The sequence below is a fragment of the Perna viridis genome, chromosome 5 (genome assembly GCF_037379345.1).
Source record: "Perna viridis isolate PV_CMFRI_1.1 ecotype Kerala chromosome 5, ASM3737934v1, whole genome shotgun sequence".
NCBI classification, from domain to species: Eukaryota; Metazoa; Mollusca; class Bivalvia; order Mytilida; family Mytilidae; genus Perna; species Perna viridis.
Window position 1 is genome coordinate 34,604,633 of NC_142449.1, and position 12,658 is coordinate 34,617,290.

Consider the following 12,658-nt stretch of genomic DNA (forward strand, 5'->3'; position numbering starts at 1 on the left):
ATTTTATGAGATAATTTTTGACTGAATAATGTAGAATTAAATAAAGTAGGTATACATGTAGATATTTAGTACCCAGTAGAAGTCATTGAAAATCTAGCTGAGAATATCTGCTAAACCCAACTTTCACTTCAGTTTTTATTCTTGCAGAGTGTACAGTCAAAATATTTTGGGGGTTGAACAATATGCATGTATCTAGTAACTATGTATCAGCTTCATGACAATTCTTAGTTGGAGCTATACTTAATTTTAGTTCATCCTGTACATTGTCAGTTTTTTAATTTCTCACAGTACATGTGTATTTAATTTCAGATTACATCTTGAGTAGCAGTCTCACACATATATAGAATAGATAATGTCAAAACCGTATTATTTATATACTGCTCTTTGAACTAGTTCATTTGAGTTAAATTATTCATAACATTATAAAGATGAAACCATTTAAAGTACTGGGTAGTGATAGGTTCCCATCAACTTAATATATTCATGGAAAACTAAATTACCTCACATGGGATTTCTAATCAGAAATAGCATAAATATGTATATACCGATTGTTTTAAGTATATGTATGAAATCAAGATTACAGAAGTAGAATCTTTTAAACCATAATATGATTAGGTATGCTAAATACATTCATCGACTGCAATTTCTCTTACGAAAAAATAACTTAAGAACTTTTCCCTATTCATGCTATATTTCTACAGTGAAACCTGTCTAATATAAACCTCTTTTGAACTGTAGAATTTGTTCAGTTTAACAAGGTAGACCTAGAGCAAGGGACATAACTCTCGAAATCAGTGATATGTTTGTATCATATTCATTATCACCATAGCATTTCAAGTATTCTTTGAAACAGAATGAAATCAGTCCAAGTTACTTTGATGCTTACATGAGATTGATGTAAAATGCTAAATACAAACATTCCAATGATTTGTAAGAGTTGTGTTCCTTACCCAGGACTACCTCCTTAAAATGCTATTCAGTTTATCCAGGTTCAAATTATATTGATACAATATGAACAAAGTGTCCTATTAAGACAGGTTTTCAATTAATTCAAGGTTTGGTTAAGACAGATTTCATAAAATAAAGATGTGTTGTTAGGAGATGTATTTTTTTTATTTTGAAAGGACATGCAGATACTTGCTATCCAATTAAGGCATGCATACTCTGGCAAAGTAAAACTTGAAAATATAACCTGTCAAATTTAATCATAATCTATTATAGTTATGGAATATGGCTAGACAACCCTGACACACTAAATGGGAAAGGTTGTTTCAAGTGTAAGATGTCTGGAACATATGTTGCTAACCAGAACTTCAGCTTTATAGTAGAAGGAGAATTTGGAAGGTAATGTTTTTATGTCCTGCTGGTTTGCATTTAGATTTTAAGTCTGTGTTTTAGTCTGGCATCTGCTTGATATTTACATTGATTTTTTTTTCAATGAAAGTTTTTAATTTTGAAAACAAATAACCATTTTATGGTTCTGATGAAAAAGTTACTAGACGAATTAAAATAAAGCTATTTCATTGACACAGTTTCTTTCATATATAACATATGATTTATAATATTGTACTTCTGAAAGAAAGGGAAAATGACACAATGTTAAATCTAAGTTATAAAGATAATTTTGACACAACAGTTAATATTCAAGAACTAGTTTGTGTACATAATGTAGTGCTGAATTTGATTTCCTCCTTATTTAGATCAAAACCAGATTTGAGTGTCCTTTCTCTGAATGCTAATGGAAAAATCAGCATGTTCCAGACCTATGCAGGTACTATGATATTTCTGATTCCAAGTTTAATATGTTTTGAGGAGGTAGACCTAGGGTAAGGGACATAACTCTTGAAATCAGTGATATGTTTGTATCATATTCAATTTCACCAAAGCCTATCAAGCTTTCATTTGAAACAGAATGATATCAGTCCAAGTTACTTTGGTGCTTGCATGAGATTGATGTAAAATGCTGAAGACAAACGTTCCAATGATTTGTAAGATTTATGTCATTTATCCTAAGTCTACCTCCTCAATTAGATCTTTTGATTAAGAAGTAATTCTCGGAGTGTTATTCAATAAAATTATTCAAGATAAATGAATGTTTATTAATTATGTCTTTCTATTTTAGATTCCTAATGAACATAATACACTGCGCTATATTTAGAATAACATGATTAACATATACATTGTATTACACCCAATGCATTTTCGTGAAACATATTTGGGTATTAATACTCACTTTTTGTATAATGAAAATGTTGATTTTTTTAAAATATTTTCTTTTTCATTTTGCTATTTGACATTTTTTTGTATATAACTTTATCACTTTCTGTCCTGCAGTGATTAAGTCTGTATCCCCAACCAGTGGTAGTGTAGAGGGAGGTACAGTATTGACCATCACAGGAGAAAACTTTGACCAGACTGATGCCCCTGCCAAAGTGTCTATTGGAGGTGGGTATATATAAATTCTCCTTTAGTAGTGAGTGGTTTAAATTGTTCCTCAACTTAAGACAATAAATTAAGATTTTCAGCATGTTAAAATCTTAATGTCACCATAGAGAGTGGGGTAATTATTTAGATTAAGAAAAAGCTGAAAGAGAATTGGTTTCTCCCACGAAATCTTTAAAAATATTAGAAAATGTGAAACAGCAGATAAACTTTGGCAGAAGTTAAATTATTGCCCAGTGGTTAAAAAGTCCTTTGCATTTTTGATGGCATTTTAGTACTTTTCCCTGTTACAATCACTTTTGTAAGAAAAAAATATATTTTAAAAGAAATACATATTTAAATTAAGAAAAAAACTACATATAGATCTTTTTCTTCACATTAAGAAAGACTATTGGGCCATTTTAGAAAAACTTGTATTTTCCATTTTATAGCAACAAATTTGAATTGTTTTTTCAGGTGTCGAGTGTGACGTGACCAGTGTAAAAGATACTGAAATTTTATGTACAACCCCAGTTAAGCCTACAGCAAATTCATCCTACACAGGTCAGTAACAGTTTGTTATCATTAAAATCACAGAATATCAGTTTTGTGAATGACATCAAAATTATAAATGGAAATTAACATATTACTTGCTGATTATTGTATTTTAAGAAATTTACCATCTATTTTTTTCATCTTGAAAACTAATTTGGAATTTTCCTATCAGGTAATCGAGGTTTATTACATGAAAGATGGAGTCAGACATCACTAACTTTTGTTGACCGAGCCAACATTTTAACATTGTCAACATCTGCTGCTGACTACACCTCATCAGTAATTGATACAACTTCATTCTCCGAGGATCTGTATGCCAACAGTGTCAACAAACTGAGTGGATACTTGATACCAAGTATGACTGCCAAGTATAGATTCTACCTTAGAGCTGATGATTATGCTGCATTGAGCTTCAGTGAAACTGGCCCTCCATCTGATATGGTAGGTTTAATGGTGCTTAAGTTGGTAATTTTTGGCTTAAAAAATGTACATGCAAAGTTGTCCCTCTGTCTTGAGGCATCCCAAAATGTCACAATACACAACAAGGAATACGTCTCAGCAACTGGTACTATGTTTACATCTGATCCTAAATAAAAAAATTTTTCTTTATAAATCAGGGATGATTTTCTTCCACTATTTGGTGGATTTCAGTTTTGTAATCCCAATTTTATCGTAATGATTCTTTATTTTAAAATTTATATACTTCTTATTTTGCCAGTTTCCACTTACCTGTTGTTCCGCGTAAATCATCTCTGATAAATAATATGTAAAAGGACAAAATCAAAGTTAAAACTATATATAAACATTATGGGGACTTCTTCTGTAGCTGTGTGTTCTCATGTCATTAGATTATAATTTCTATTGAAGGAAGAGGTAGCTACATGTTCAAAATACTCATCAACGTACTGGAAGGGATCAGAACAGACTTCCAGGGAATTTTCTTTGACAGCTGGAACTCCGTAAGTTAGAAGTTAATGTGTGTACATGTAGTCAAACTAATTGATGTACTTAAGCATGAAAGATGTCATAATAAAACAGTAAAAAATTGAAGATATACTAAACAAATACTGTGAAATGTAAAATTTTCATAAAGTTGTGTTTTTGTGAGGTTCATGTATTGCCAAAAAAGAGCAAATTAGATTTTTTTTTTTACCTTTAAGTCACTTTCAAAATATTCAAGTCTCTGAAGTCAAACAGTAACAGACAGCTAAAGAATAAATGCTTGAAGTTTTTGATTAAATCTCAAAATATTCTTATCTGCAAATATTAAACATTTTTGCTTATCAAAAAATGTATCTGATATTTACAAGTTAAAATTGTGTGCAAAAACATCTGTTAAGATAATTTTAATTGCATATAGCACAATCTTTTTACAGATACTACATTCAAATTGTACAAGGCAATGCCCCAAACACATCCAGTGTATATGTTGCCCTAAGATCTGACAAATCACCAGTAACTGCTTCGATGAGTGGTGATGGTTTAGATGAAATCCAAGAAATAATGGTCAATTCTACAGTATCTCCCGAAGAACAGGTAAATGAATTAGCATTAAGATTGGAATGTTTCTAGATATGCTTTATTGGTACATATACATATATTTATAAATGTGTGTATTATGTAGTTTATTATGTTTGAAAACTCACATTTCTGCATGATATTCATAGACATGTTTTTTTCATTGCTAGAAATCTACTGGTGTTCTTTTCTCTCTTTTTTATGAAATTTAGGAGGTAGACCTAGTGTAAGGGACGTAACTCTTACAAATCATTGGAATGTTTGTGTAAAGCATTTGACATCAAACTCTTCTAAGCATCAAAGTAACTTGGATTGATTTCATTCCATTTCAAAGGAAAGCTTGATAGGTTTTGATGAAATTGAATATGATGCAAATATATCACTGATTTCAAGAGTTATGTCCCTTACCTCAGGTCTACCTCCTTAAGTAAGAATTTCATTTCTTTCCAAGGTTAAAAAAGTAAGGAATCACATTTTCACTTCTTCCATCCATCTATCCGTATTTTCTTCACAAAAATCTCTGTTACCACAGGAAGGATTCATTTCAAATTTTATATATGACTTTATATAGAAGGGCAAAAGTGGTATGCCACTTTGGTTGCTATTCAATGTCAACTTCCTGTATGAGTAGGGGTCTACTTAATACAACAATGTGTGCATTTTATATTCCATTTGAAGGTACTTACTTTGAGTGGATTAGATGCTGCATCAACCTCCTACACGTCTGAAAAACAGACCGTCTCAGTGTCTGAGATTACCGGAGGAAATGTCGATACTTTTTATCGTCTAGGATTGTATGGTGTTTACACAGGTTAGTGCTCATTATCAACTGCAGGAATATTCTAACATATGAAATCCTGAAATTATTTCCCTTTATTCATTTCAGCTCTTTTGTTGTAAGGTTCATTCATTAACTACACAGGATTCACCAAATTTGTTAGTACAAATTTAAAATATAGACTCTCATTTAATAATGAGTGGATAAATTGTTTTAAAACAAGAATAAGCAGAAGAAGAGTTGGTTTCTTCCATAAAATCTATAAAATACAAACTTAGAAATGTAAAATTGTGGGATATTTTACACTGCCCAGCAGTTTAAGAGTCACATGCATTTTTAATTATATTCTTACATGGTGAGAAAAAATATATAACAGCACAGAATGCAATGAAAAATCACAAAAAGCTCTATTTTGTAGTAAGGCTTTAAAAATTTTATACATGTATTACCATTTGACTAAAAACTGGATTTGAACAATCTGTAGTTAGCCCCTCAGAATGAAGGTTAGTACATTTATAATCTCAAATTCTGTAATTTATACAAAAATATCACCAGTATTGTATTACTAACACCTTTGTTGATATATTTCCTTTGAAATATTATTTACTCACCTTCACTCACCTTTACTCACTTTGTCTTTAAGCTCCCATCCCAGCCACAGCTGACAGTACAGCAGTAGAGAAGGCTCTAAACGAGTTGGCTTCATATGCCCCTGACACAGTGTCTGTTGCGCAGTCATCTCCAAGTGCTACATCTGAGGAGTTTGTCATCACTTTCCAATCCGGCAGAGGTATATATAATATATACATAGCAAAAATCTATGTATCTTCTCAGTGAAAAATAACTGCATTTAATTTAAAGGAGAAATGTTTCTTCATACACACTTTTTTTTAAGAAAGATGCAGCAATAACTTATCAGACCTATTCAGCATAGTTTCTACAAATTATGAACCTCTCTATAATACGTTGTTAAAAGGACACAAAGTTCAAGATTTAGAAATCCTTTTTGATAAAATACGACTAAAAATATGCTTTGTCTAAAAGTAGCATAATATCATAATATCCATTGTACATATCAACACCTTTGATAAATTTTATATTATGTACAATATTGAATCTCTCTTCTACTTTCTACAGAGAAACCTGTAGAAACCTAACCCTGAATAAACAGAAGCCTGTCAAAACCAGACATTATCTGAAATACCTTCATAATCAATTCAAGGCATTTTCAAACCTTTGTTAATCAAACACTTGCCTTAAGGAGGGAGACCTAGGGTAAGGGACATAACTCTTGCAAACCATAGGAACATTTGTATTCAGCATATTATATCAACCTCATGTAAGCATCAAAGTAACTAGGATTGATTTTATTCTGTTTCAAATAAAAGCTTGATAGACTTTGATGAAATTAAATATGATACAAACATATCACTGATTTCAAGAGTTATGTCCCTTACCCTAGGTCTACCTCCTTAACATTTCAAACTCTTTAATCCAACTATGGTTCAGTTTAAACATATTTTACTGTTTAGTGAAAGTAAGTTTGAAATCTTTTATTTTTTTTAGGAAATCTCCCTCTTTTGACAACTATGGTTGAGCCTAGAAGTAGTTCTTTGTCAGTGTCTGTATCTGCTAACACTGATGGAAGAGCTTCAAAGGAAAAAGCATATTTACAAATCGATGGAGTTGTTTCCCCTGGTATTGCTGCTGGAGCTACAAAAGATGATGTAATTATTGATATATTTACTTTCTGTTCTGTTGGTCCACATACCACATTTATTTTTAATCATTAAATCTTGTCAAAAAAGTATGATGATACTTACCAACTTCTATTTCCTATTAAGAAATTATAGTTAGGAAAAACCAAAGATGACACAAATTGAGTTTGTTTTTAAAATAACTTGAAATTTTAAGTGAAAACAAAATAAACTGTCAATGAGAAACCATTACATGATCTCATTATGTAAAGAACTTTGATCTCCTATTAAATGATCTGTGAATGATGTTTAGGTTCAAGCAGCTCTGAACTCAATGTTTGGAGTAAGATGTCCCCCAGTTATAGCAAGCCCAGCTGATGGGGCCTCTGCCTACATCCAAGACTTTGAAGGTTCTGTGTCCGGTATGGGAGAGGTTGTTATGGAAGTAGAACCACTGTGTGGCAGAAAATCTTTGAAAAACCCAAAATACATTTACCAGACACCAGACAAACAACTTGGTATCAAAATTGGAGATTTCAGAACAGTGAGTTAATGCAGAAAACAGAGTAAAGCAAACTAATTGGAAGATGTTAAGAACGAACAAATTTAAAGCAATTTGAAGTTAGAGCTCATCTCTCTCTGCTAAAAAATGCCTGCTGCAGTGATGGAATTTAAGGGGGAAATACTTGCTAAATACATGTTAAAATTCAATATTTCTAGTAGAAATTATTTCCCCTTGCCTAAAATTTGTGGAATTCTGTATATATTATATGTTAAGTTAAGAAATAACAAAAAAATAAAAACGCTTAAGATTTTGCTACTATAAATATTCATTACTTGCTAAATGTAGGTAGTGGTAAATTTCTAAAATTTATTCCCTGTGCTGGACCAATGTTTTTTTTTTTATTTTTTTTAACTACTGTAAAATACTTACACATTGTAGAAGAAATTTAAAAGTTGGGATTAACTTGCATTTTATACCATAGTGGTTTTGAAAGCTTCATTCTTGATGTAAAATTAAATCAGAATTTTTTTTTTATTTATGAAGGGTAAGGGATATGGACTGTCTAACTAGTAACTAGTTTACTTTTTGTAGTGTTAGGTGCATTAACTGGCAAACTAGGAAAAAAGTCTACTTTTATCATGTTTGCAGTATCTGATAGGCAATAAAAATTAAAAATATGAAAAAGCAGTTTCATTATTTTTTTTTATAGTTGTGCTTTGGATACCAAGGTGCTGTTTCTCAGCTGAAGGTTCAACATGACTACAAAGGTGCTGAACGACGTTGGGATCAGTGGTTCAACCTTGACCTTGCTCCCACTGCTGATAAAATGTAAGAAATATTGATATACATAATTGGTAGGATAGAATGAATTAAAACTTGTTAAAGTGTAACCTATTGAAACCAAACCTAGAATAGTCTAGAAACCTGTCTTAATCAGATCCTGAATAGTCTAGAAACCTGTCTAAACCAGATCCTGAATAGTCTAGAAACCTGTCTAAACCAGACACTGAGTAGTCTAGTAACCTGTCTAAACCAGATCCTGAATAGTCTAGAAACCTGTCTAAACCAAACCATGGATAGTCTAGAAATCTGTCTAAACCAAACCTGAATAGTCTAGAAACCTGTCTAAACCAGTCCCTGTGTAGTCTAGAAACCTGTTTAAAGCAGACCCTGTGTAGTCTAGAAATCTGTTTGAACCAGACCCTGTGTAGTCTAGAAACATATTTAAACCAGACCCTGAGTAGTCTAGAAACCTGTCTAAACCAGACCATGTGTAGTCTAGAAACCTGTTTAAACTAGACATTGTGTAGTTTCGGAACCTGTTTAAATCAGACCCTGTGTAGTCTATAAACCTGTCTAAACCAGACCCTGAATAGTTTATAAACCTGTCTAAACCAGACACTTTTTAAGCCTTCCACATCAATTCAAATGTATTTTAAACCTTGGTTAACCATACACCTGTCTAAACCAAACCTCCTTTATCTTATGGTTGTCTAGTACTACCATTTTTTAATAAAGCCTTTACAGGAAATTAATAGAAATAATAACCAGGCCAAAAAGATTTTGACAGTTTTTATACCGTGCCACTTGTAGAGGCGAGGTATTATGTGACACTCTCAGTAAAGTTTCATGTCTGTTTGTCTGTGTTTATCCACTGATGGTTTCCAAATGAAATTGTGAGAACAGACCTATGAATTTTTAAAACTTTGTACAAGTGTTAAGTACCATATAATACAGGTCATACAAGTCAAGTCAAATTTCAGTAAAATCCAAAATGTAGTTTTTGAGGTAAGCCCTTTTTTAACATTTTGCCATCCCCCTTTTTCACCATTACTTAATGTTCCATCAATGCCCTATTTTCATTTATGCCAAAACATTCATCTGTGAAAACTTAATTATTTTTCCAGGTGGAACTATACCTGTATGGATATTGGAACAACCATTGTCAGCAAGAATGCAGACAAAACATTACATCGTGTATGGAGGATTGAAATCACCAGGGAAAGTGAAGAAAATGATCTCTATGTTGACACAGTTGCTCTATTGATTCCAGACAAAGCTAGCAGTGATCTTGGAAGTAGGTTAAAGGTCACACATTTGTAGGTTTTATTTTTCATTTTATTTTAAGCTGGAAGCTTAAATTTATTTTATAGATCATTTGTAAGGGCTATTTCAAAATTATGAGTACCATTAGCAGATGTTGGTTAGAATACAGTTATATTTTTACACACATCATGTATACAAATATTGAAATCAATTTCTTACTTTATATAGAGGGAATTAATCTGCAACGTTACAAAGCAGCCAAACCAGGTGGTTACCCAATGAGGGAGATATCTGTCACCGGAACAGGCCCATTCACTGTCACCATGTCACCATTTGACTGTGGAAATGGTTTTGATCTTTTCAAAGTCGCTGACTCACAAGTAAGAGACATGCTTTTTATTGTAATAAGGAACACAGCATTTCAGTCTTTAATAAAAATGTGTTTGAATGATTAATGCGTATATGCCATTATTACCTTAAAAGAATTTAAATGTGATTGAAATGATTCCAATTGATGTCATAAGCACAGAAAGTAAGGAATGCTTGATTGAATATAGGATTTTGAATCTTAAATTGAAAAATGTTTTAATCTGTCAAGTGTAAATTCTTACGAAAATGCTTTCTTTATCAAAATATTTACATTGCAGACAACAGTTTCTGTAGGAGCCTCAAGAAACTCAGAAGCTTCACCACCAGTGACTGGTTCCTTTAATATTGAATTCGGGTCAAGATCTCTTAGTATGTATTTGTTTGCTATGGTAAATTGCTTCCCCATCAACTGCAAAATAAAAAAAAAAAAAACAAGTAAAGCGTTAATTTTGAAATGTTACAATATAGTTGTATAAGGATTCTACTATCAGTATAAAAAAGAAATTTGTTATAAGATAAAACACCAAAATAACATGTGCATGTAACAAGCAAAAAGAAATACATTGAAAACTGAACATAAATTTGTATTTCCTATAACTCCAAAAATTGAAAGCAAAGACTAGTAGTGTATACTGTAAAAGCTTGTTAAAAGCACTTAAATAAGAAATGATGAGGCTTTTACTGTACAGTGTGTAGAAATAAATACAGGGCAATCATATTGTCAACTGAAAGGCAAAACTCAAGGCAGCAGTTAAAAGAGGCAAAAACTCCAGGCAATAGTCAAAAGAGGCAAAAACTCAAGGCAGTAGTCTAAAGAGGCAAAAACTCAAGGCAAAAGAAATAGCCAAAGTAGGCAAAAACATATATATATAACGAAAAAATATGCATTTATAATTTTTGCCTATCAGATGGGTAATTTTATAAAATAAGAGAGGCATAAACATATATTATGTATAAAAAATCTACATAACTGAGGCATATTTAATGTACATTTCAGCAATCCCTGTGACAAACACCATTACTGAAAAAGATGTCCAAGTTCTTATTGAGAATGAATTCAGTGATATTATGGGTAGTGTCTCCGTTGTCCACCAGGGGGATTGTTCTAACTTCGCCTACACTGTCACATTTATTACAAACAGAGGAGATCAAGCTGAGATGACTGTGAGTATTTGGTTAATTTTATGGAAACCTTTTGAAGATTTCAGGGGATGTTAGGCCATTCAAAGTTAATTTCTTGGCTTTCCATCATCTTTTTTTTTGCCATATCAATAAAATAAAAACAAAAAAGGACCTCCCTCATCAACTTCTTTTTTTTTTGCCTTTGAACTATGTTAAAACACCATCATCACTTTTTTGGGGTAATAAGGAGGTAAAATGAAATGGCTCTCTCCCTCATTAGTTTTTGTATAAAATGGCCTGATGAAGTAAATGTTTGCTGTTTTTTTTTAATGGCCTTACAGATAATGTCTTTGATTCTTTAATGGTTTACAGAAATTGTAAATTCAACTGCAAGGCTTGATAAAATATCCTGTAAACCAAAAGTTTTTGTTAGGGTAAATGTTATGCACATAATTTGAACCAATTAAAGAAAAACATTGGCATGAATGCTTGCTGTATTGTTTATGGACATCTACACTAATTAAGTTATCAATTGGAAAATAACTCTGTTACCAGAAACTTTGATGATCTGATCTATGTGTAGAAATGAAGAAGAAAAATTAAATCGAAAAAAATAAATGATTTCAATTTCTTAACCTATTGAGTAAGGAAAACGTTATACGATACTTTTCTGTACAAGATTAACTTGTGGTACTGGTATATCAAATACATCATTAATATTTACATTTCATCAAAAAAATATACTGTAAAATAATTATATTTCAAAGATTCCTTCTTCTAACCTGAGAGGAAATTCTCCTGTTGCAAGTATTAAAACAACAAGAAATGGAGGTGCTTTCTTTGATCCAATCCCAGGAGATATGCTCAGAACATCAGCTGATAAACCACAGGTATACTCTTAATTGCTTTTTATCATTTTTCAGTGTTATTTACAGGCATGAATAAATTTTGGAAAATTACTGAAAATGTACAGGTAGTATTTTAGGCAGTGAACTGTTTTGGGTTAATTTTGATTGTGGACAGTAGTATTGCAAATATAATTTTTTGAACAATGAAATATTTTATCATTTAAGAAGTCAAAGAATGTTTTGACCAAATAAGTAGAAAGTAATAGATTTGAAGACACATGTATTAGTCCTCCTTTTTTTTAAATTCAACAACTTAAAGATTTTCTGTAACAATATCTAGTATCTTTCATTATGTATTTAACCTCATTTTAATCCTTCTCCGTGATTAGATGGTATATTGGAATCATCCTGTCCATCCATCCTTCCAAATTTCATCGCAATTATCTTGGCTCCCAATGTCCAGATTGATTTCAAATTTAGTATGTGGGCTTAATAGAGATAAGGCATACATTGTAATAAGTTTTAGTCACTGCCCGATATCGACTTCCTGTACAAGTGGGGTATATGTGGGGGTCATGTTGCACTTGTTCTTGTTTTTACTTTTTTTTATCTGAGGTTAAAGTTCAAATGGTTAATAACGTTTGTTTACATTAAAAGGTTGTTGCAATGATCAACAATGTCCCTACAGCCTGTGATGGAAGTTGTACATTTGAATGGGATACCTCTAGTACCCCTGCTATCACAGCTACTTCACCAGCATCAGGTTAGTAGATTGTCTATATATCTATGGCATATATTT

The 12,658-nt window shown here is 31.8% G+C and overlaps 1 protein-coding gene and 1 long non-coding RNA gene across 3 annotated transcripts in view; one reads left to right on the forward strand and one right to left on the reverse strand.

The window, feature by feature from the left end:
* Nucleotides 1–12,658, forward strand: part of LOC148617199 (fibrocystin-L-like) — a 65,533-nt gene that overhangs the window by 13,013 nt on the left and 39,862 nt on the right. For both annotated transcript variants that reach the window (XM_088584676.1, XM_088584677.1), the window contains exons 8-25: nt 1,222–1,344; nt 1,701–1,771; nt 2,335–2,445; nt 2,899–2,985; nt 3,149–3,417; nt 3,844–3,935; nt 4,353–4,512; nt 5,173–5,305; nt 5,916–6,062; nt 6,839–6,999; nt 7,283–7,513; nt 8,184–8,302; nt 9,382–9,551; nt 9,749–9,900; nt 10,168–10,258; nt 10,887–11,053; nt 11,779–11,901; nt 12,517–12,622. In XM_088584676.1, coding sequence (XP_088440802.1) covers nt 1,222–1,344; nt 1,701–1,771; nt 2,335–2,445; nt 2,899–2,985; nt 3,149–3,417; nt 3,844–3,935; nt 4,353–4,512; nt 5,173–5,305; nt 5,916–6,062; nt 6,839–6,999; nt 7,283–7,513; nt 8,184–8,302; nt 9,382–9,551; nt 9,749–9,900; nt 10,168–10,258; nt 10,887–11,053; nt 11,779–11,901; nt 12,517–12,622 — 2,513 coding nt within the window. The remainder of the gene's footprint in view (nt 1–1,221; nt 1,345–1,700; nt 1,772–2,334; nt 2,446–2,898; nt 2,986–3,148; nt 3,418–3,843; nt 3,936–4,352; nt 4,513–5,172; nt 5,306–5,915; nt 6,063–6,838; nt 7,000–7,282; nt 7,514–8,183; nt 8,303–9,381; nt 9,552–9,748; nt 9,901–10,167; nt 10,259–10,886; nt 11,054–11,778; nt 11,902–12,516; nt 12,623–12,658) is intronic.
* LOC148617200 (uncharacterized) lies at nt 3,415–5,968 on the reverse strand. The gene is made up of 3 exons (XR_015922452.1): nt 5,894–5,968; nt 5,181–5,351; nt 3,415–3,562 (listed from the first exon to the last, which is right to left on the reverse strand). It is a non-coding gene; the product is annotated as an uncharacterized LOC148617200 (long non-coding RNA).